This window comes from Oryctolagus cuniculus, chromosome 1 (assembly GCF_051225735.1).
Source record: "Oryctolagus cuniculus isolate XC-2025 breed Fujian yellow rabbit chromosome 1, ASM5122573v1, whole genome shotgun sequence".
Classification (NCBI taxonomy): Eukaryota; Metazoa; Chordata; class Mammalia; order Lagomorpha; family Leporidae; genus Oryctolagus; species Oryctolagus cuniculus.
In genome coordinates this window covers 118,739,797-118,764,191 of record NC_142867.1, presented here as the reverse complement: position 1 = coordinate 118,764,191, position 24,395 = coordinate 118,739,797, and the positions used below count along the sequence as shown (strand labels likewise).

Here is a 24,395-nt window from a genome sequence, read left to right as displayed (position 1 = left end):
CCAATCCAGCGCTCTGCTATGGCCTGGGAAAGCAGTAGAAGATGGCCCAAGTCCTTGGGCCCCTGCATCCGAGGAAGACCTGGAAGAAGCTCCTGGCTCCTGGCTTCGGATTGGCTCAGTGCCCACCATCGCGGCCACCTGGGGAGTGAACCAGCAGATGGAAGACTTCTCTCTCTCTCTGCCTCTGCTGCTCTGCAACTCTTTCAAATAAATAAATAAATCTTAAAAAAAAAAAAAAAAAAGAGCCTTGAGTCACACAGATCTGGGTTCAAATCCCAGGTGGCCTTCTTATCTGTGTGAAATGTGCTGCTCTCTTTGAGTCTCACTTGGTAGCTGGTGAAATGAGGGTACCAGTAGAGTCTACCTCCCAGGGTGCTTGGGTGGATCAACGAGATGAAGCTGTCACATGCTCAGCACAGAGTCTGGCACACTGCCCTGGTGAATGCACAAGTGGCTCCCTGGGTAGCTGCAGGGCCTGTGGGGCTGGTGTCTTCTCCAGGACCTTCTCGCACCCAGAGAAGAATCTGCAAAGTTGCTCACAAGCTTGGGGCGCAGCAGCCTGGAGAACCATCACGTTTTGGGGGTAGAAATGAACAGAATCACTTGGCTGGTTCGGGTGACTCTGAGACCCAGAGCTCGGGGGATGGGAGTGGAAGCTGGGAAGAACAGCAGCACCCCCACCTCCGTTCAGTGCATCTCCACCCTCAGCAGGGAGGAGCCTCTGCCAGGTTTTCCATGTGATCTGGGCTTGCCATGGAATGACTGCTTCCAGCAGGAGGTTAGCCTCTTGCAGCCAAAATGCAATAGCAAGAAAATGTCACTGGATTCTTCAGGGACTCGGAAGCAAGCAGCTAATGGACGAAACCATCCCAACTGCACTGCAGCCTAACAGCAAAAAGGATCTGGGATTTAACCTCTGTCTCAGGAGCTTTCTATCATCTGCACACATTTCTGCAGCTGCTAATGCCACAGAACAGTAGAAATGACAAGAGGCCTCTGATACAGGACAAAAGGAATCAAAGAATCGTAACTTGTGCCTGAGAGGAAGAAGACAGCAGGAAAACCAGTACTGACTACAGGAGTGCTCAGAACCGGTCTCCGTTTAGCCAAGTTTGCAGATTTTACCAATTTCTTTTTTGCAAACCAGAACTGCCATCCATCAGACCCTGGGTGCTTGAGATGAAGGGGCTGCTTTGTGGAGTGTTCATCAGCCAAGGTGCCTGGGTGTCAGAAAGTCAGCAGTGTTTGTATTTGGAATGGTTTATGCCACTTACTTATATTATTGTAATTATGTAATTTAATGAACTATTCTGCAAACCAACGAAATGTGAGTGCAAAAAGAAAGAGTTAATGTTGCTAAGAAGACTTGATAGAAAGCTGTGGAAAGACTTAAGGCTCAAATTTGCTTAAAAATGCTGAATAGATCAAGAAAAACAAATGTAAAATATTGGAATACATAATAAAAACCCAGAAAGGTTCTGTCACCAGATTAGCTTCCAAATGTCAAAGTTCTTATTCCATTTTAAGTGTTGTAGACTTTATATTGTAGGAGAGGGTTATGCAAGTAAAATGACAAACTGTAATCAGAAAAAGACCTCGGCCCTGCATCAAAGATTAGGAGACGAATATACAAGGGTATTTCAAAAAGTCTGTGGAGTAGTGGAATTAAAAGACAAGCTTATTTAGGGCCAGCATTGTGGCACAGTGGGTTAAGTCGCCATTTGTGATGCTGGCCTCCCATATCGGGGTGCTGGATTGGAGTCCTGCCTATGCTGCTTCCAATCCAGCTCCCTGATGGTGAACCTGGAAAAGCAGAAGATGGCCCAAGTCCTTGGGCACCTGTGACCCATATGGGAGATCTGGATGGATTTCCTGGGTCCTGTCTTTAGCCTGGTCCAGCCCTGCATATTACAGCCACCTGGAGAGTGAATCAGCAGATAGAAACTCTCGCTCTGTCTCTCCCTCTTTCTCTGTCATTCTGCCTTCAAATACTTTTTTTTAAGAGATAATTTTCTTTTTCGTTCATTCTTTTTTTTTTTCTTAGATTTTATTTATTTATTTGAGAGGCAGAGTTACAGATAGAGAGGGAGAAATAGTGAGAAAGGTCTTCCATTTACTGGTTCACTCTCCAAATGGCTGCAATGTCCGGAGATGGACTGATCCAAAGTCAGGAGCCAGGAGCTTCCTCTGGGTCTCCCACGTGGGTGCAGGGACAAAAGCATCTGGGCCACCTTCCATGGCTTTCCCAGGCCATAGCAGAGAGCTGGATCAGAAGAGGAGTAGCTGGGAGATGAACTGGCACCCATATGGAATGTGGGGGCCCCAGGCGGAGGCTTAGCCTACTACACCACAGCGCCAGGCACCTGTCTTTCAAATAAGTAAATAAATCTTTAAGAAATATAAGTTGGGCCGGCGCCGCAGCTCACTAGGCTAATCCTCCGCCTTGCGGCGCTGGCACACCCGGTTCTAGTCCCGGTCGGGGTGCCGGATTCTGTCCCAGTTGCCCCTCTTCCAGGCCAGCTCTCTGCTGTGGCCAGGGAGTGCAGTGGAGGATGGCCCAAGTGCTTGGGCCCTGCACCCCATGGGAGATCAGGAGAAGTGCCTGGCTCCTGCCATCGGATCAGCGCGGTGCGCTGGCCGCAGCAGCCACTGGAGTTTGGTGAACCAACGGCAAAGGAAGACCTTTCTCTCTCTCTCTCTCTCTCTCTCTGTCCACTCTGCCTGTCAAAAAAAAATAAATAAAAATTAAAAAAAATATATATAAGTTTACTTTGGTGCAAAAGTTTTTCAAATTCATGTCGTTTTTTGATAATATACACTTGCCAGGAAGTTTTAGAAAATTCTTCATTTCTATAAATCTTTTGAACTAATATAAAATGTATCTTTTGAATGGCTCTTCCTTTTCTTAAAGTTTATTTATTTTAATTTATTTGAAAGGCAGAGTGACACATGGAAAAATGAAAGAGAGAGAGAGAGTGATAGAGAGACTTTCCATCCACAGATTCACTCAGAAAATGTCCATAACAGCCAGGGCTGGCCCAGGCTAAAGCCAGAAGCCAGGATCTCCATCTGGATCTCCTGTGTGGGCTACAGGGACCCAAGTACTTGGGACATCATTAGGGTGCATGGTAGCAGGAAGCTGAATCAGGGGCAGAGGCAGGACTTGATCCCAGGCACCCCAAGTGGTGGCTTAACCCACTGCACCATAATATCCGCCTTCATTGTTCTCTCTTTATTTTTTAAATCAATTTTCCAATTAACCAATAAAGGAATTGTTGTCCCACTTGCACTGGATAGGGGGACACCAAGGGTATACAGAGGTCCATCTTTCAGGCCTTCTCTACCCTTCTTCCCTAACATTGAACAGCTACTGTCTCCACGTACGGTGCTGCCGCAGGGTTATTTCTCAAGGACTGCATCTCAGGGATGTTCCTCAGAGCAACAGTGACAGCAAGGAGAGTGACTTAGAACCATCAAATAAGTTCCAGAGAAACTTCAAACCTTACCCTTTTGTGAATTCACAGTACCATCTAGCACACTCGGAAGAAAGAAATAGGCTAAACTCTTATAGCCCAGATATGCAGAGACTTGGTTTACTGTTGGAACCCCTTTCTACAGCAAGCCCTAGTAAACAGTATAAAGGTACATGTTTTGGCATTCAGTGCTGTAAGAGCCACAGCAGAAGTATAATGTATGGTCCTTGTTCTTGAGACATTACAATAGCATCAGAGCTATGAGACCCAGGGATTTCACATTCATATGGACCAACAGAATGGGTAAGCAGTAGCATTAGCTAGTAAGCTGTCAGGTCAAACCACAGACAGAGCAGCAGGCATTACAGGTCAAAAACAGACCAGCCATCTGCCTCAAACTTTGGGTTTCAGCCTCAAAAACTGGTTCTTGGTCTACTGTTCTAGAAAATTCAATGAGAATTTATCGAAGTGCTAACTCTGCCCCAGGTTCGGTTCTTTATATATGTTCTCTAATTTTCACAACCACGGGAAGTAAGTATTATCTTCTTCTTCAAAGAAACAGCATCACAGTGATGACGCAGGGAGCCTCGATCCATACCCTGATCCGTCTGCCTGCAAAATCTGCATCTTTCCACAGCACCCAGTCACCAAAGCCTCTTTCCTGAAGCCGGGATGGGGAGGCCTCCATGTGTGCCTGGGGAACCGGGCTGCTTGGGGGTTAGTCCCAGGCTGAGTGGCCCAGCCCTGGTATGCAGAGGATTGCCATGGTCTGCTTTTTCCCCCAGAGTGGACTGAATTTCTCCTCCTTCTCTTCCTCCCTTTCAAGCCAGAAGCTCTGAACTCTAACTTTGGAGGCGGAGTGGCCACTTCTTTCTCATCTTTTGAGACGGCTGTGATGAAGGCATGCCCTGGGGACTCTGCCCGCGGGAGGTGCCATGTCCCTAGCAGCTGAGGGTGTCCCGAGCTAGAGGAGAGCAGGGGTGCGTGGACAAGGGCAGGCTGAAAGCTCCCACTCCTGCAGTTCAACCAATCCCCTGCACAGTCCCAGGCCTGTCCTGCAGAACCAACCTCATCCCTACTTCCTGTCTCTTCTTCACCCCTCTATCCCTCTGCCTTCTTGTGTCCCAGTGGGCCATGGTGTGGAGAAAAAAGACCTGAACTACAGAGGAAGGTCTCAAGGAAGGGGCCAAAAGGGCAGGACATGAACTGAAGTCCATTGAGAGATGAGGCACAGCCAGGAGGGACTGCACTGGGTCAGTCTCCAGTTCGGGCTGAAGACTTAGCTCTTGGGTGAGCTGCAGGTGGGCAGTGGGAGGCGGCTGAGATGGGCACCATGAGGTGGAGTGACAGGAGTCAGTGAGGGGGTGCTGGCCTGCACCCTCCTTTCTCTCCTATACTTGCCTTGTGTCCTCTCCAGTAGTGGGGCTGGAGGTGTGTTCACATCAGCCTTCAGAATGCATGGGGGTGTGAGGCGTGGGAGTGTCTTAGGCATTCCATGCTGCCATCATAGAACACTCGACGCTGGGGACTCTTAAGAAAAGGGGTCCATTTAGCTCACAGTTCTAGAGGTTCAAGAGCATGGGGTCAGCTTCTGTGTGGGTTCTTGAGAGGGTATCGTGGCAGATGGTATACTGATGTACTACTGATGGTGGGAGGGCGTGAGGAAGGCAAGCGAGACAGCAGGGACGGGTCAAGCTCACTCTCTTCTGATGACCTGCTCCTCTGGGAACTAACCCACTCCTGGGAGACCCAACCACCTGGCTGACTCCAAGAGACCAATGCTAATCCCTTCCTAAGGACTGTCATGACTCAGCCCCCTCCCATTGGGCCCCACCTCTTAGAGGCCCCCCCACCTTTCAAAACCATTATATAGTGAATTAAGCCTCACCATGGGTGATGTCGGGGTAAGCTAATTCAGACCTCAGCAGGGAGGAAAGAGAACAGTATTTATGCAGCACCTCTGTGCGCCAGGTCTTTGCAACTATTTCTTCGGTGGGGTCAGCTGACAGGGTCAGAGGTGAAGCCTGCATGTGAAACCAGGCCTGGCTGCCTCAGAAGCCCACCAGCTCACTACCACACCTTTGCTCCCACAGTGGTGTCTATCCCGGCACACCCCTGCCGCCCTGATCTTGGCTTTGACAGCTCAGCCCACAAGACTGATTCCTCCCCGAGGAGGGCCTGGCAGCTGTGGTGTGGATGCCGGGCTCAGGAGACCACAGAATCCATTTGATCCTCATTGGCTGTTGGACGATTTGGAAAACCAGGACAAGCAGGAGACCTGGGCATCCCCCCAGAAATTCTGGCCTGGACTTGTCCCTGTTCCCCGGCTTCATTACCCAGGCTCTACCCCCTGCACTCACCTAGCTCTCGACCTTCCAGCTCTTTCTATCCAATTTTTCTTCCTGATTTGGAAACTCTAGGTCTCCCAACCAGACAGTGCTTTCAAAGTGATCTACAGCAAAGCACTGGGGCAGCCCACGCTCCCAGAATCAGGTAGAAGCTGGTGGGGAGAGCACGGCTCTAGCCTCAGAGCAGTCCTCCCCACCCTGCCTACTGGACACTCAGGCCAAGGCCTCCGAGGCAGAGTCCCTAGGACTACAGTGCATCTCCAGAGGCCTAGTCTCCACGGCTTCCGGTCACTCTCCCATGTCACATAAAGGACTGTTGGGCTGATTAATTAATTTGCATGCTTCATTTTATTTCTCTCTAAAGAAAGATTTTCCCTTGCCCTTGGTTCTTGTTCTTGGGCCAGTGTGTCTACTGTCCCTTTGTATTTGTCCTGTAGCTGTGTACGCATGAGCTACCTACCTGTCAGGTCAAGAGCGTGCTGGCTTCTGGAAGCCTTTTCTTGTGGTCACTGAATCTACCTCCCCTCCCAGGACACACACACACACACACACACACACACACACTCAGCTCAGACAAAGCCTCTCTATTTATTGCCAAAGACCTTGAAACTGTTGCTAGGGCATTACCATTCTGAAGTCATTCCTAATATTCAACCCAAAGCTTGCCTTTTGCAACTAACACTGCACACAAATGGATAACTACCATGATGTTATGCACATACAGTAGGTGCCGTATGAACACTCTGGTTAAATCCAAGGTATTGTGACATTTTACAAAGTATCAACTGAAAGTGGTCAACTCTACACCACAGAGCTGAGCCAGTGACATGAGAAAGTCACCGCTCCCCTACCCTGGAGCCCCGAGCCAGCAGGAAATGGGCACACACTTCGTGCTTCCTCAGTGGGTTAAGATTCCAGAGTCCTGGCAGAGAATTAACCCATTCCTTCCATAGGGAAAGTGTGGCATGTACCACATCGTATTATCACCCAGTGTAAACGATTTTGTCCCCATTACTTCTTCCATTTTCACACTTTTCGGAGGCAGCAGCAAACACTAGAGAAACCCTGGCCTCTGGTATTGTCCCTATCAGAAAGCTCTTGCCCTGGAGACACAGCAGAGCCCAGCACCCCATGCTGTGGCTCCACACCCCAGGATACACACACTCACCATGAGATGCTGGAAGAGCCAAGAACGCATTATATTGGTGGCGTGCTTGGGCAAGACTCCTCGTTTGTTCTTGGACTTCTTATCCTCATTGTCCAGGAGGGAGGTGAGGTCAAGGTTAACCTTCAGGGCACGTGGAGAAAGAATCAGCATCAGCAGCCTGAGGCAGCAGCTAGGGACCCGTTGCCATGGTGATGGCAGATGCTAGCCACCCACCTCCTTCCCAACCCAATCGTAGGGCCCTGGGGAGGTCACCTTTCCCTCTCATCTCATACCAGCCCCTTAGAGAATGGAGATGAGCCTTGGGGTGAAAGAAGGGGAGGAGGAGGAGGAAGAGGAGGGGAGGGAGAAGAGGAGACAAGAGAGGAGGTAGAGGAAACAGAGACATGCAAACAGTGCAGAAGATAGAAACGTGCCCTGTACCAGCTAATAGGTATTAGCATTTCTGTGGTACTCCATGGTTTACAAAGCAATCTCCTAGCCATTGCCATAGGTAACTTTCACAGCAGCCCCGTGGGTTGGTGGGGCTGGGTGTAGTGAGTGTTCATCTCCCTTGTATGGATAAGAACTCTGGGGTCTGGAGAGGTTAGCTGACTTATCCAAGACCACAGGGTTAATGTCAGATGCCAGGCCTCCGACTTTGGGCCTCTCCCCTCTTCCTTTGTGTGTGCGCTCTGCACCACTGAGGAAGGGTGCTGGGGTGGGGTCCAGGCCTAGGAAGTGCAGGAGCCTCTGAGGGGAACCCCAGGAGGCAACACATTCCTGGAGCTGGCAAAACCTTCCCAAGACCCCACTCCCTATCTGTCTGGCAGGAGTAACAATACCTCTTAGAGGGCTCATGAGGATTGGATGAGTTACTTGGGTAGCGCGCCTGGCAGGTAAGAAGCTTCTGCAGTTACCCTCCCTGTACCCATGCACACGTGTGCAGACCACACACACTCACCTGCGTGTTCTGGAGCTGGATGGCTCCCTGGGGGATTGCTTGGGTGACCACCTGACCCTGGGAGGTTACCATGGTAACCGGTTGGTATAAGGCTCCACCTGAGGAGACAACCAGCTTTTGGGTCCCCTGCCATGGGCGGGAGGAGTGAGGGCAAGCAGGGTCCCCGATTTCCTTGGCACTTGCACGTGGAGACCCTCTCTCAGGAGCCCGGGGGCATCCAGGTGTGTTCCTTCCGCTTGTAGGGGTGGGCAGGGAGGGGGAGCAGAGTCTGGTGGGACGTGTTTCTGGGAAGGGACCATAGCTTTGCTTGGTCCTTGGGGACTCATGAGAATTCAACCCGACTTTGTTCTAAACCATCACAATCGGGTCTTGGTGTGAACCACACACACTTACAGAATGTTTTAGTCAAGAACCTGAGTGGGGGAGCCCCCTCCCCTGACAGAAACACCCCCTCCCATCCCTGGCATCCCCCCAGGGTCACCCTTTTTCCACCAGGGTGCTCCCCACAGTCCCCAGCATCCGTTCTCTGCACCGACCTGACACGACTTGTGAGTTGACGGTTGTCATGGCGATGTTGCCCTGCTGGAGCGCTGAGGCTGGGACCACAATCCCTTGGGGGTTATTGGAGACTCCAGACATGGAATTGGGGGAATTCTGCAGGAGGTCCTGGTAGTAAGGGAGGTGTGATTTGTGACAATGTCCCTGAGAGCTTCACGGCTTCAGCCCCAAAGTCCTCCTCTCCCCTGTCCCCTTCCTGCCTTCCCTCCTCCCTCCTCTCTGCTCCTTCCCAGATCCAAATCCAGAACGCAGTTCTCATGGCTTCCTAGAAACAGTGAATGAGAAAGCTCAATGCATTCCCCAAATCCAAAAACCAACACTTGGCATCCATTCAAGTAGCTCATTCTCCTGCAAACCCGAGACATATTAACCATAGCAGGTGGTGCCTACCTTGGCTACACTTTGGAATCGCCAGTGGCGGTGCCTGGCTTTCAACCCCAGGCATTCTAATTCAATTGGTCAGGGCTGTGTCCTGGGCTTTGGAGGGTTCAAAGCTCCCTCAGGTGCTTCTAATATGCAGCCAGGGTTGAGAACCTTGTTCCAGGTGGCCAGGACCCACTCATCCCTCAGACTCCGGTCTCCAGATGTTTCCCTGCACCCAGCCCTGTGCCTGTCTTCTTCATGTACCTCTATCACAGTGCTTACTACATTCAGGTCAAAATATTTGCTAAATAAATAAATAAATACAGCTGGGCTAGCCTCTGCACGGCCTGTCTTCTCAGACCGTATTTTTATAAATGGTTATTTTCATCTACTTGAAAGGCAGAGAGAGAGAGAGAGAGAGAATAAGAACCTTCCAGCCACCTCAAATGTCCACAACAGCCGAAGTTGGGCCAGGTCAAAGTCAGGAGCCAGGAACTCCAGCTGGGTGTCCCATGTGGGCAGCACTGGCTCAAGTGCTTGAGTCATCACCTGCTGCCTCCCAGGATGCACTAACAGAAATCTGGGTTGGAAGCAGAGGAGCTGGGACTCGAACTGGCATTCTGATTTGGGACACGGGCTTTGCAAGAGGCTGCTTAACCTGCTGGTCCACAATGCGCGATTCCTCTCACCCCCAGAGCGTATGAGTCTCAACCTTGATTACCTCCAGAGGCTCCCAGCACAGAATTCCCCTGGATACAGACTCCTTGGCCCCACCTTCTCAACCAGGAAATGACCCTTGCAGTTCGTCTCTCCAGTAGGCAGTGCAGTGAAGAAGACACGTTTTCTGGCCCCTTGCTCCCTCCATCACTACCATTTCATAGCTGGTAAGAAGTCACGGACTTCCAGCACCAGGGAAGGAAGCTTGGCTGCCGGCCTCCAAGGAGGAACGAGCGCTCCCTCTCTCCAGGCAACCTTTGCTGGGAGATGAGAGGTCAGTGTCCCCAGATTTAAAGCAAGCAAGACGGGCAACCAAAGAGGTGTAGAGGAAGCAGCCTCTGGGGTCCTGGGAGACCTGCCTGGGCCTCTTGGCTCTCCCCAACCAGGGTTCCCCATCTGAAAGTGGCTCGAAGCAGTTCACAAATCCAAGGGCCTTTTAGGCCGACATTCCCACGCTCAGATGCTAGGATCATAAGCATGAAGAGCAAGGACTTGGAGACAGGTTAACAGTCACGGACACGGGTGACACAGGGAGAAGAAGAAGGCCCCCAGCTCTCAGCTTTTGTTTCAGGACTTAAGAAGCTTGGGTCTGCAGGCTCCAGGGCAAGTCTAGAGTTTGGAGTGAGGGGACACTTGTGTTTGGAGAAAACATTGAGCCAGTGTCTACAGCAACAGACAAAGGAAAAATATCCCAGCTGCAGGGGACAGCCATCCGGGTCTCCTCCCAGCCCCTGGCCCCAGGGGACCGGGCAGAGCGTCTCAGGAAAGTGGAGTCTGCACTGATCTGCACATCTCTCTTGATTCAGCTGATAAAACCCCCTTTTGGCTTCTCCTCCAGAGAAGGACTTTTGGTCTTGCAGGACTGTCCCTGGCCTGAGAGCTGGAGGAGTAGCCCCTATAAATAAGCAGCAGCAGGACAATCAGCATCAAGCCCTCTCTCCCCCCACGCACCTGCACAACGGGGCTCTCGTTCCCGCCCCTCTGGGGGTGAGTGGGGCAGGATCAGGCCTTGCCTCCGCTCTCGGTTCACCTCCCTGGCTGTGGCCTTGTGGAAGGGCGAGGGCAGCTCTTGCTTTGGCTTTCCCTTCCCAGGACTTACAAGAACGCTTTGGCTGGGAAGGTTTATTTGTTGAGCAGAACTCTCCACCTTCCTTGGACAGTCTCAAGGGCCCTTAAAAATCACATATTCCAACTTTCTAAGATACAAATAAGGAACTGAGGGCCACAGTGACCTGCCTAAGGTCTCCAGGCTGCTATGCAGCAACAGGACAAGAGCACAGTGATGCTGCAGCCACTGTCAGGGAACACCCACGTGGCAGCAGGCTCTCCTTGAATCAACGGCATTCAATGAGTAGTCACTGAAGGCAAGAGGGACAGACAGAAATCACCCACACACTGAAGTCCAGAAGCAGCTTGGTGCCAGAGAAAAGATGATCAGTTTCAAGATCGGGCTCTGGCCCTTCTGTAGGCCTGGTCTCCTTATTTATGAAATGTGGCTGCCAACTGCCAACATCCAGGAGCTTCTCAGTGCCTGGGTTTTCAGCATCAAGGTTGCTCCAAGGTCAAGTTCTCCTTGTTCCAGCATCCGTCTCAGTCAACCATTCTCAGGATGTAGGCCAGAAGCGACGTTACTTGACGTGGCAGCAAACTCGGAATGTAAATTTAAGAGAGGAGGCCCCATCTCCAGGTCATTCACCCTAAGACCAGGGGCAAGGACATTGCAATACTCTTTTGTCCAGAATCACCCGTGCCATGATGCTCCTTTTGCAGCAGGGGCATTTGAGAACTTTAAGCATAAAAAAGTTATCCCAGACTCTCTTCACCCCATAAAAGAATCCAGCAAGGTTAGAAAAATGTAAGCAAAGTCTGTAAAACAAATAGAAGGTGTGCCCTTTGGGATTCAACCAACACACACCATTTAGCAGCCACAGGTAGATGGAGAAGACACCCCCTGGATACTTCATCTGCTTGCTCCAACTCTGGCTGGTTCTCTACCTGGTGGCTTGGATAGCACCTAGGCAGGTTCCTCCACTCTGGATAACTAAATGCGATTTATGCATTGGCTTAGCTCCTTCTCTTTCCTACCCTTCTCCCACTTCTTTGGGTCTTTGGCTGGGAGGTGCAGAGAGGCACCCAAATTGTATCAGCAAAGAAACAGAATGGAAACTTTTGGAGGTAAGGCCCGTGGGCAGGGCCAGGAATGGCCACGTCTTGGCTGGGGCAAGTAAAAGGGAGCAAAATCTTGGCACCCCTGGGGTCTGGGGAAATGATGAAAATTACCTATTTGCCACACTCGCTGACTATTAGAGAGTATTCCTTCACCACATTATCTCATGCCAGTATCACCATCGCCTGGTGGGGCCAGCAGGAGAGAGAGTATTCTAGTTCCCTGAAGAGGAACCGAGGTCCAGAGAAGGAAAGTGGCCTCCCAGGGGTCAACAGCTGTGCTTCACACCTGGGTCGTGTGGCTGCAAGTGCAGGACGGATGTGCACAGATGGCGCGTGCTTGGTCTCAGACCTACGGTGCCTGGTGCCTGGTGCTTTCAGTCATACTGTAACTTACTTCTCATCTCCTCTGGCAAAGGCCCCTCAACTGGGGAGTGGCACAGCCAGGATTTAAAGCTTGTCCTAGAAATCCTAGGGTTCATTACTTGGCAATGGAAGAGGTTCAGCTGGGGGCACCACCCAGCTACAGTGGCACAGAAATTGCCCCTCCATTCCTTTCTCCTTGCCTAAGATGCTCCAGGTCTCTGGCCATGCCCAGAATCCCAAGTGTGGTCCCTGCCCCGTCTAGTTCCGCACCACCAGGATCTCAGGTGGAGCCTTGGTCTCTAGCCCCATTGAATAGAGACAGGTGGAGGTCGGAGTCTTTGGTAGCTCCGCACCTCCTCTTTGCTGCGATCCTGGGATCTCAGGTCGAGTCTTGGTCTCTAGCTCTGTTGGATGGAGACGGGTGGAGGTAGGGGGCTCTGGGGCTCTGGGAACAGCCCCCAGGGCTTGTCTGAGGAAGCTACCATGGCAGCAGCAGGAGCCCCGCAGGGAGGACACACTGGCGCAGTGCACAGCAATATTATCTTCTCAGCAGAGGCCCCATGGGAATGATCAGACTCCAAACCCAGGTGGATGCTGCTGTCTGGATCCAAACAGAGCTGCTTCCTTCTGGGGAGCCTTAGCACCCACAAAGAGTTGAGAACGTTCCGTACGATTTGGTTGCATTCTCCAGCATCCAGAGTGTCTCCCATTCTTGCTTGAATGGTCCCGGGGACTAGGGGCTCAGAGTAGTTATCCAGCCCAGGAACTCCTTGCACCAGGAGCACGGCAGTGCTGTCCCAAGCTTCTGGTAGCTTCCCCACTCCTGTTCCCTGTGCAGTGTTTACTTGAGACACAGAAGCAAACAGCCCCTCAGAAGTGGCAGAGCAAGGCAGGGCTTTAGAGTGGCAGAGGGCTTGTGCCTCCGAGTACCACGCATGGGCCACCTGCGATACTCTCACCCCATGGCTATCGGACTCAGTGGCCAATGAGTGAGTTTTACTGTAAATGTCATTTTTTTGGAAGACAAAAAAGATGACTTATTTAAAAGGAAGACCTAACTGAGACAGTTGAAGGCTCTGGGGTGACTTTGGGAGTGGGAGTGGCAGGGCCACACAGAATTGTGAGTTTTCACTGTTAATGGGGAAAAGGCTTAGTCTCCCGGAGGGCAGGGGTGGGAACCTTAATTTCCACCCAAGAAGTTCCTGGAAGAAGCTATGGTGGGATGAAGAAATGAAGGAGTTAAGGAAAGAAATGACAAAACTTTCTCTTTAAGCTATTTTTTAAATAGTTGGAATTTTTTTCTTACTACGATGCTTGTGAAACAGGGGAATGAACTAGATATCCTTGCGAAGGTCCTTGCAGTTTAAGGACTGCAGGAAAAACAATGCCACCCCCTGGGATTTATTGTGTGGGAAGGTGGGTGGGGATGAATGGGTGGAGGGAGTGGGGGCAGTGCAGAGAAGGGCCCCAGTAGCCTGTCATCCTCACCCTGGCCACTAGGGGTCTCTGCTGATCCACCAGCTCAGACCCGACCTCTTGGAGTCCGACTTTGGGCTGGGGGTCAGGTGGGTGGGTGGTGGGGTGGGATATCCTGAGTGCTTACTTTTACCAAGAGCTTGTCTGTACCTGCCCAGCACATGGCCGTGTGTCTCACCAACTTGACTTCACTGCTTCCCACCTGCGTTACACAGGGCCACACAGCACAGTCTCTTTCTTGGGCAGATGTCTTCTTCCCCAGGTTCGTGTGCAGGTTTTTGGAGGGAAGAGAGGTGTTTCTTTGAATTCCCCCAAACTGCCTTGCCCAAGATTAAGTGTGTGGTAGCTGTTTGAAAAAATGCGTGCCCTGATTGGCTTTGGCCTGGGATGGGTGTATTTGTGTGCACACACACATGCAAACGTGTGACCTGGGGGGTGGGGAGGTTGCCTTTGTCACCAGACACCCTTGCTGGCAGCATCCCTCCATTTTGGCAGAGCCAGTGTCCTGTCTTAGACCAAGAAAAGCTCCCTTCTCAAACTCAAGGAAGCCAAGCACACGTAAACAAGCCACCTAATCCTGTTCCTGTTGCACTCCAGTCGGGGGCTTTTGTCTCAGGGGAGAGGCAGTGCTGGCCTGTGGGGATGAGCAGCTGCTGCTCTTAAGGAACATTCCTTCTGGGAAGGAGGGAGCTCAGGTTTCATCAGCCCGGCAGGAAGGGAAGGGCCGTCCTCCTGGCCCCAGCGGGAGAGCTGGGGGCTGGGACCCAGCAGAGGGGACCGTGTCAATGCCTGTGGCAGGAACGAGGCAGCACCCACTCCACTTTCTGCCACGTGGATCTGTCAGTGTCCTCTTTCCATCAGAGTGGTGATCTTTCCAGGCTAGATCGTCTCCCCCTGCACCGGGCTGACCTCAGCCCGCAGGATGGCTGGCCTCTGGCAGACCTGGGCTGCCGTTTGGGTCAATGGGCACACTGACCCACCCAGGCACTCTTCTGTGCTGCTGAGCTGAGTGCTGTATGCGGCCTGCCAAGCCCAGCATCTCAGAACCGAGTTGGCTGGGTCCCTCTCCTTTCTCACTTTCAGTCTATTGTCAGACACTTGAGCCCCTGCCATTGCCTTCCTCCTCTCTAGTCCCTAAACCCCTAAACTACAGCTTGGTAGGGCCTTCTTTTCCCACCAGGGGACCCCTGTTCCCTTTCTCGTGTGTCACCAGCCAGCTAGAAGATGGGAGTCGCTGGAGCAACCTGCCCCAGACTGTGCCAGTGTCCTCGCTTCTCCCAGCGTCTCTTGCCTTGGGTGTGAAATATCATAAGGCTCACCTTGTGGCCTCATTGCAAGGAATCCATCAGATTGCACAGGTAAAGCCTGGGGCACGCTCAGTGTTGGACACGCAGGGGAGCTCAGTCCACGGTCTCCCCTTCTCTGCCAGTTCTCCGAGCAACACAAAATGGGGCAAACAGAGTAGTCCCCTGCACCGGGCTGACCTCAGAACTCCCTGGTCAAGCCCATGGGATGGCTGGCCCCTGGCAGACCCGGGCTGCCATTTGGGTCAATGGGCACATTGGCCCAATGTGCTTGGAAGCCAAGAGTACGTCAGTGGGCACATTGACCCAATGTGCTAGGGAGCCAAGCACGTCTCCAGCCCTCATCTCTGGCTACTTTCCCCACCATCATTAAAATCTTTCACAGTTGGTCACTGTTACCAACTTATGGCTGCAAGATACTTTGTAATGTCATTTTGAGGACAGGGACTATGTCACCTCTGCATCTGTATCGTTGGAACTCAGCAGGCTCAACAGGTGCTCCAAGGAGTGAAGAACTGCCCACCTCCACCTGTCTCCCTCTCTTGAGGGATTCTGAGAGTCTCCCTATCTCTGTTCCTCACCTTCTCCCAGACGGCTTCCTATGCTGGGAACGCTTAGCTTTCGAGCTGCCAAGTTGGCTTCTAACTCTCCCCGTGCCTGCCTGAAACGCCTCCACCCCCAGGAAGCCCTCCCAAGCTGGAGACTTTGCAGCCTGTCCAATCACAATGGACAAACCCCTCTTGCTGGCCTTTCTGATCCACCATGAGGTTTGTTCACCCCAACCCTGGGGGGGAGGAACAGATCTATACATGAAGGCATGCAGGCTGGGCCTGGGGCCTGACCTCTCCCTAGGGGAGCAGTAAGGATGCTGAGTGGTGACTGGGGCAACCTCAAGCCACACACGCGATGTGCTCAATCCAGAACCCCTTCCTACGGCTCCTGTCCTCGTCACTTTGGCTGTTCCTTCCCTGTCTTTACTCAGTAGTCTTGGCCCTGATCATTCCATGGCTGACACAGCTGTCTAGAACTTCCCTAGCACAGTGCATACCATGCCTGTCCCCTCACGTGCTTGGCGACTGCATGAGAACCATTGCTAAGCCACTATGCCTGCAGTAGAGCTGAGGTTTCAATCCCCATGGAGAAAGAGGGTTGAATTTCAGGTCAGATTCATGCCTACACACCATGGGAGTTAGCTTCTCTCTACTGGATGGTTGGGTTGGTGCCCTCAAAGGAAGTACAGGAGAATCCAGAGCTGGAGGTCAGACAGTTTCCCTTCTGAGGATGCTGCCCCTGTATGCAGCCTGGGTGTTACTGGGTGTGGGCAGCACCTGACGGCTTCCTAGGGAGGTGGAAAGAATGGGCTGTTGCCCAAGTCTTGGAGTCTTGCTTTAGTTTGGTAGAAGCCATCTCCCTTACTTTCCACCTGCCTTCCACCCATAGATTGCAAGCAAGGCCAAACAGGGAACACCCAAGCCTGCAGAGCTGGATGAAGGGCACAGCATGGCATCTGGGAGGGGGGGCATCAATTGGAAAACAAAAATGTCCCCCACTTTGCAACCCAAGTCTGGATGATTAGTGCATAGGGAAAGCCATGAGCCAGCAGTTTGCAACAAAGCTGGCAGGCAGCCGGAATGTTGATCCGGAGGATCATGTTCTGCTGGGGGGGGGGGGGGCATACACCCTCCCACCCCGGGCCAGGCTGGTGCTCAGGGTGGCTATTTCAGGCCGGGAGGATTAAGGTCGAACCATGACAAATGCGTGTGTGCACACACCCGCACCCCCCCCCCCCCAACCCCCATGCTCGCCCCTCACTCGGTTTTTCTCTCCTTTCCCATACAGGCTCCTGTGCCCTGGACCCGAGACCTGCCTCCTGCATGGCCCCGGATCCGTGGCAGCTGTGGGTCCCTCCTTCCTCGAAGAGCCAGTGCAAGCCCCTACCCTAACTTTGTGATGGGAGCCGGGCCTGAGAACGGGGAGGGGAGCAGCACAGGGCATGTCTCTCTCTCTAGTTCTCCTTCTCCTCCTCCTCCCCCACTCCGGTTACTTTGTTTCTTTCAGTAAATACTCACTGGCCAACATCCATCACACACAAGACCTGTGGTAGCCACTGCTGGCCTCCTAAGGGAAGTTTCAAAAGACTCTGAAGGAACAAGCCTATTTCAAGAGAAGTTGAGCAAGTGGATGCCCGGACAGCTGTTTTTAGATCCATAATTGGGTGATTTGGTGATTTCAAATATAGAAAATACGGTCTCAACTCCAGAAAAGTTTATCTGGGAAGGAGAGTCCATGCTGTAAAACCCACATGACATTTGCCATCTTTGAGGCTCAGAGTGGACATGCGCGGTCCACTATTATGGGGAAGCAGGGAGGTCTCCGTGGGCCAGTGGCCTGTTCCTGCCCGAGGGCAGGAGGCTGGCTGTGGTCCTGCAGGGAGGTGGCGATGGTGGGGTGGGCGGTGTCTCCTCAGCACACAGGTAGGAAAGAACAGCCTCAGTACTTCCCGCAGACTGACTGGCCCAGGAGGGGAGGCTGAGGCCAGACCCAGGAGACCTTGCACGTCAGGTGCATGAGAATGAAAGGTACTGGAGCAACGGGTTTGTGAGCTGGACAGGGGCACAGCTTCAGGAAGACGAATCTGGCAGCAGGAGCTCCCGTGGGTAGGCACCAGGGTGAGGGTCGGGCAGAGAGGCCCCCAGGGCCTGCTGTTCTGCAAATCCCTATTCACCCAGCAGAGCCTGAGCCAAGCAGGCGGTGGCGGTCAGGGGAGCCGGGAGGACAAGTTGGAGTGATACGGAGGAAGAATGCCTCCCTGGTTTGTCTTTTCCTCCCTCTCTCCCGGTCTTTGTTGTTGCCCAATTGTCTGAGCTCCTGGTTCCCAGCAGATCAGAAGCCTTTCTGCAGGGGCTGCCCCAGGGCCAGCCTCGCCTTCAGGCAGAGATCTGCTGCTCCCAGTGATTGGAATCAAAGCCCTTCCCTCCCATGCTCACAGCTCAGGGGCTCGGAGAGAGCGGAAGCCCAGCTTCCCCAGGAGGGGTGGCGGTGGCAGGCAGCATCCCCAGACCTGGACCACCCGGAGCCCATGTAGCCTTCTCTGCAGACCCCGTGCCTCCACCAGCCTGCTCCCTGCAGCCTGTCAGCCTCGGACCCCAACCCTGAGGGGGCCGCGGGGGCTACTAGACCGACCCCACTTCCCTCCACCACTGCCCAGGCTCACCCCCAAGCCCAGAGCTCGCGGCAGAGTTGGAGGGCCCACGAGGGGAGACCCAGCTCCTCTCCAAGGACCTGATTATTTCCAAAGACTTGTGCTAATTTTCTGATATGATCCTCACATCTCTGTGAGGCACTAAATCCTCATTACTTTTCCTGACCGATGCATTCTAATTAGATCAACACTTAAAAAAAATTCACAATAGCCACAGGATGGCTTTCCATCTCATTAACTCCTCACTTATTATTTTCATGAAAATTACTGATAAAAATGTGCATCTCCATTCGGTGAGGCCTCACAGCCTCCTCAGCTCCTATCGCACATCTCTCCCATCACTGGGGCTGCGCACCATCGCCATGGTAACCCACAATAATAGAAACTAATAAATTACAAACGAGATGCTCGTTGAGCAATTATTGTCCTCTTTTATGCAAGTTTCTTGCTAATTTTGATCATAAGGGAAAGTACAATAAGACTCTGAAGGAATGAGTCTATTTCAAGAGAATATTAGCAAGCAGAAGCCCGGGCTGCTGTTTTTAGATCTGCAATAAAGTGATTTGGTGATTTTCAAGCAACAGGAAGAGGAAATAAACTTCCTGCCTGTGTCCTAGGCAATTCTCGCCATCAAGTCCACAGCGATTTCACTGGGATGCGTTTGATGGGACACTGAGTGTAGCGTGGATGTCTGTTGTTGTGACCGCAAGGCAAGGCTGACCTTCCTGGGGTCATCCCGTCTCTCCCCCTGCCTCTACCAACCTGGAGGGAAACAGCTTGCATGTTGGTCACAGCCTTGCTTAGGCATTCTTGCCAGCACTTGTTTCCATTCATTCTTGGGGAGTTTACCCAGATCCCCAGGCCTGATTATCTAATGGGAAGGGCTCTGGTGAGCCTCCAGGGTGCCCTCCATACACCTGCCCTGGATTCAGGGACTCAGGGAGAGAGGAAAGTCCGTGGCTTACAGAGATGCCAGCTAGTATGGTGGAAAGGTATCACCAGGCAGCTCTCTTAGTTTGTAGGTCTGGGGGAAGCCTTTGACCCTGCAGAGAATAACTCCTTCTTGCCCAAAGCACAAAGGCATCCCTTCCACACCTCCCAGTTCCTAGCATGAAGGTGGCAGGTGCATCTTGGAGGTGGGTAGATTGAGGTGACATTGATGGTGGCCCTGACCCATAGGGGACAGAGGTGCCAGGGTAGGCTGAGCAAGTAGAGAGGAATCACCCCTTGGAAGCTGAGTTCACATGAGGTGGACAGGATTCGGGGAATGAGCTCTTGCCCCAGTCTCCTTCCCAGAGGCGCAGAGTGCTCCCAAGCCCTGGAGAAGCCTGTGCAGCCAGGAGGTCTGCGTGCATCCCCAGCTCATCCTCTAGGAAAGTGTCCTGTCTCCTTTCCTCTAAGGCTCATTCCTTGGGATATCTTGGGTCAGTAAGCCAGGAATTACCTTGGACGTGGCCCCTGTCATGGTCTGGCCATTTTCTGGGCAATAGGTTGTATGAGTAGGGGCCTGTGCTGTCTGCTGGGTGTAAGGAGGGGATCAGAGGAGGGTCCTCATGGCGCAGGATCCAGTTCCTTGTCCCGGGTCACCAAAGGAACCTTAGTCATGGCTTAGGAGCCTGGATTAAGAGATGGGCCCCAGCCACGTGTGTTACCTGTGAGTGAAGGTTTATGGAGGGCTGGTTGGGGGAGTAGGGTCCCCCGAGGTCATTCCTGAGCAGGTTATCACTGTGCATCTTGGTTTTGAGGCAGGTGATGTAACGGTTACAAAAGTCCTTGCAGAGTTCATTGACTTTCTCCAACTCCAGCAGGTGGATTCTCAGGACCTGGATTGCCTTCACCATCTGGGGAGAGGGAGCAGAGGTGAGCCCAGGTGCTGGAATCACATTCTTCTCACTGCATGGACCCCCCAGCCCCAACCACAGCAGGGGAGAGCAGCGCCTGTGTTCTCATCCACATGGTTTACATTCTAGCGCCGACTCTGCTGATTACTCACCTGCACTGAGCCTGCTGTTATCACAGCTGTTCTTGAGGCAACTGTGGTGTTCTGAGGACAGCACTGGCCTTAGCGAGAGAAGGCCAGGTCCAAGCTCTGGGCCTGCCACTCATTATCTGTGTGACCTTGGGCAAGTTGCTGAAGCTCTCTGAGCCTTGGTGTCTAACTGATGGGGATAATGACACCCTCCCTAACCACTTTCAAGGCTTGTTGAGAGGATCCCACGCAGGGGATGTTCAGATCTCACGTGGTACCCTGTGAAGTACTGAACCGGCAGACGTAAGACTGAGATCAGGGCTTCTGGTAAGTGCTGGGAGAGGCCAAGGACTGTCTATTCTTAAACGCATGCTTGGAGTGACTCATGTGATGCGGCGACCTTGTGGACTCTCTATTGATACCTGCTGAGTGACTGAATAATCCAACGCGACTTAGCTGAGCACTGGACACCTGTCTGCTTCTGGTGCTCTTTGGTTTGTAGTACGTGTACCTCTTGCCTCTGCAAATGGTCACTCTCAGCCTTTCCCTGGCAAGGAGTTCTTTTGCAATGGAAGCTTTGCCCTTTGTTGTGGTTATTCTTATAAAAAAAGAAACTACTATGGGCAGTATGGAAAACTGAGGGTTGGGGGGCGCCCATCGTTGACCCAATCACCCTAAAAGAAGGATGCTTTTTTTTCCACATGCACATATTTTCACAGTTCCAGTATCCTTGTGCATTGGCCATTTTATTTCCTGTTTTTTCCTTGTGTGCTTCTGGGGCCAGTGCTGTGGCGTAGTAGGCTAAGCCTCTGCCTGAGGCACCTGCATCCCATATGGGCACCAGTTCGAGTCCCGGCTGCTCCACTTCCTATCCAGCTCTCTGCTATGGCCTGGGAAAGCAGAAGAAGATGTCCCTAGTCCTTGGGCCCCTGCAGCTGTGTGGGAGACCTGGAAGAAGCTCCTGGCTCCTGGCTTCGGATCAGATCAGCCCAACTCTGGCCTTGCAGCCATCTGGGGAATGAAGAGAGGATAGAGACCTTTCTCTGTCTCTCCCTTTCTGTCTATAACTTTGCCTCTCAAATAAATAAATATATTTTTAAAAGGATTTATTTATTTTACTTGAAAGTCACAGTTACACAGAGAGAGAAAGAGAGGCAGAGAGAAAGAGAGTGAGAGCAAAAGCAAGAGCTAGAGAGAGGGAGAGAGGTCTTCCATCCACTAGTTCACTCCCCAATTGGCCGCAACAGCCAGAGCTGTGCCAATCTGAAGCCAGGAGCCAGGAGCTTCTTCCTGGTCTCCCACGTGGGTCCAGGGGCCCAAAGACTCGGGCCATCTTCTACTGCTTTCCCAGGCCATAGCAGAGGGCTGGAGGCGCCCATATGGGATGCTGGCACTGTAGGAGGTGGCTTTACCTGCTGTGCCATGGCGCCAGCCCCAATAAATAAAATCTTAAAAAAAAAAAAAAAAAAGGTGCTTCTAAGTGCTGGAGCTGTTGTCTTTATTCTCCCTTCTGGACCGAGAGCTTTGCGAGACAGGGATGACGCCTAATTTGCTCACATGCCATCATCAGATGAACATGTATGAATACCAATATCTGTTGAATAAGTGAAAGCTATTACATAAATATATTTTACTTGTTGCATATTACTTCATGTGTGCACTATGGAACCAGTCCCCTACTGCTGGGTATTTAGAGTACTTCCAGTTATATACAAAATGATGTAGCAAACACTTTCTCTCTTTATAGCTCACCTTCACCCCCATATTTCTACATTACTTTCTTAGGATCAGTTCCCAGAAGTGACAGGAGAAAAACTTGGGAAATTCCTAACGGCTCATGGTAAATTTTGCCAACTTGCTTTTCAGTGGAGAGAAGAGAGTGTTCAAATGTGCTGGACACCCAATTGGACACCCATGAGCAAAATAATAATAACCTTGACTTAGTTGTCACACCCTACATAAAAATCAATTCAAGGGATTGGCATTGTGGTACGGCAGGTTAAGTCACTGCCTGCATTGGAGCACTAATCCGAGTCTCAGCTACTAAGGTGCCTGGGAAGGCAGCAGAGGATGGCCCAGGTACTTGAATCCCTACCATGCATACGGGAGATGTGGATGGGCTTCCTGACTCTTGGCTTCAGCTTGACTCAACCCTGGCTGTTGAGGCCATTTGGGAAGTGAACCAGCAGATGGAAGATCTCTCTCTCTTTCTCCCTCTCTCTGTGTGTCACTCTGCCTTTTAAATCTTTTTTTTTTTTTTTTTTGACAGGGAGAGTGGATAGTGAGAGAGAGAGACAGAGAGAAAGGTCTTCCTTTTTGCCGTTGGTTCACCCTCCAATGGCCGCCACAGCTGGCGTGCTGCGGCTGGCGCACTGCGCTGATCTGAAGGCAGGAGCCAGGTGCTTCTCCTGGTTTCCCATGCGGGTGCAGGGCCCAAGCACTTGGGCCATCCTCCACTGCACTCCCGGGCCACAGCAGAGAGCTGGCCTGGAAGAGGGGCAACCGGGACAGAATCCGGCGCCCTGACCAGGACTAGAACCCGGTGCGCCGGCGCTGCTAGGTGGAGGATTAGCCTAGTGAGCCACGGCGCCGGCCTTAAATCTTTTTTAAAATCTTACAAAACCACTCAAATGTATCAAAGTCCTAAAATTTTAAAATAAAAACTCTAAAGCTTTTAGAAAAAATTAAAAAAGGAAAAAATCTTTGGGGTCTAGGATGAGGCAAAGAAGTCTTGGACTTGACATCAAAAGCATGACTGAGAAAAGGAGAATGATGAATTGGACAACATCAACATTGAAAACTGTTTCCTCTTCAGAAGATCCTGTGAAAAATAATGGAAAGACCACCTATGGGGAGAGAATAATTGCAAACAATGCATTTGAAAAGGGATTTGTTTATAGAATGTGAGGAGTTTTCAAAAAGTTCATGGAAATGTATAGTAAAAAAGCTAAGCAAGAATTTTGAGTTTTTGCACCAAAATAAACTTGCCTTTTAATTCCATTTTCCACTGACTTTTTGAAGACCCCTCACTTATAAAGAGCTCTCAAAACTGAACAGTGAAAAAGCCCAGGTAACCAGACACGACAGACATTTCCTTAGCAAGGGCACCCAGAGGGCCAACAAGCACAGGAAGAGATGTTCAACGCCACCAGCCCACGGGGAAACTCAGACAACACCAGGATGGCTGCACTAAAGAACAGCGATAACACCAAACGCGGGCGAGGAACTGGAAACGTGACCATTGCTCATGGGACTGGGAGATGGCACAGCCGCTCTGGAAGACAGTATCACAGATTCTCATAAAACTAATGTGCACTCGCTATGTGACCCAACAGTTGCATTCTTGGGCATTATCTCAGAAAATAAAGATTTAAGTTTGGGGCCAACATTTGGCCTACTGGTTAGGGTGTGAGGTTGGATGCCTGCATGCCATGTTAGAGTACCTGGGTTCCATCCCCGGCTCCAGCTCTTGATACTAGTTTACTGCTAGTGCAGGTCCTGGGAGGCAGCAGTGAGGGCTCAAGTAATTGGGACCTTGACACCCACATGGGGGACATGGTTTGAGTTCCTGGCTCCCAGCTTCAGAATCCTGGGTGTCATTGCAAGCATTTAGGGGAGTGAGTATGTAGATGCGAGTATCCTCACTCTCTCTCCCTCTCAAATAAATAAAAAAAATTTAATGTATGTTCACACACACAAACTTGCACACAAATGCTCAAAGCTATTAGCGTAATGCCTAACAGCCCCAAGCTGGAAACAACCCAAATATAGATAAACAAAAGGTGAATAGATAAAGAAACAGTGATACATCCATATTATGGAATCTGATTCAGCCTCAGGATTAAAAAGGATACACTGAACAATTTGAATGAATCTCAAGGGAATTGTGCTGAAAGAAAAAGGCCAGTCTCCCAGGGCTGTATACTACCACACGCCATTTATGTGCATTCTTGAAATGACAAAATCATAGAGATGGAGGACAGATTAGTGGTTAAGGGTGGAGAGGAGAGGGAGGGAGGAGCTGCTCTGCATCTTGACAACAGTAATGTTCACATGACTCTAAAAATGCACAGAACTACACACACACACACACACACACACACACGCACACACGACTGCATGCAAAACTGGTGAAATTTGGATAAGACTAGTGAATCGTTCCTGGTTGTGAAATTGTGCTATGCTTATGCTAGAAGGGAATCAGATCTCTTTGTATTACAACCACATGCAAATCTACAATTAAGTCAAAATAAAAAGTGGATTCAAAAGAGGGAGGGGCTTATGGCCTTTGCATATCCACTTATGTTGACACAGCCAATACATGGGGAATCTATTTAATCCCACC

The 24,395-nt window shown here is 51.3% G+C and overlaps 1 protein-coding gene across 6 annotated transcripts in view; it reads right to left on the bottom strand.

Moving 5' to 3' along the window:
• Window positions 1-24,395, bottom strand: part of PKNOX2 (PBX/knotted 1 homeobox 2) — a 274,561-nt gene that overhangs the window by 15,133 nt on the left and 235,033 nt on the right. For 5 of the 6 annotated variants that reach the window (XM_002708693.6, XM_008259803.5, XM_089335261.1 and 2 more), the window contains 4 exons: window positions 19,734-19,922; window positions 8,466-8,595; window positions 7,930-8,027; window positions 6,990-7,109 (listed from right to left, as the gene is read on the bottom strand). In XM_002708693.6, the coding sequence (XP_002708739.1) occupies window positions 6,990-7,109; window positions 7,930-8,027; window positions 8,466-8,595; window positions 19,734-19,922 (537 nt within the window). The remainder of the gene's footprint in view (window positions 1-6,989; window positions 7,110-7,929; window positions 8,028-8,465; window positions 8,596-19,733; window positions 19,923-24,395) is intronic. The other variant, XM_051848275.3, reaches the window with a different exon arrangement.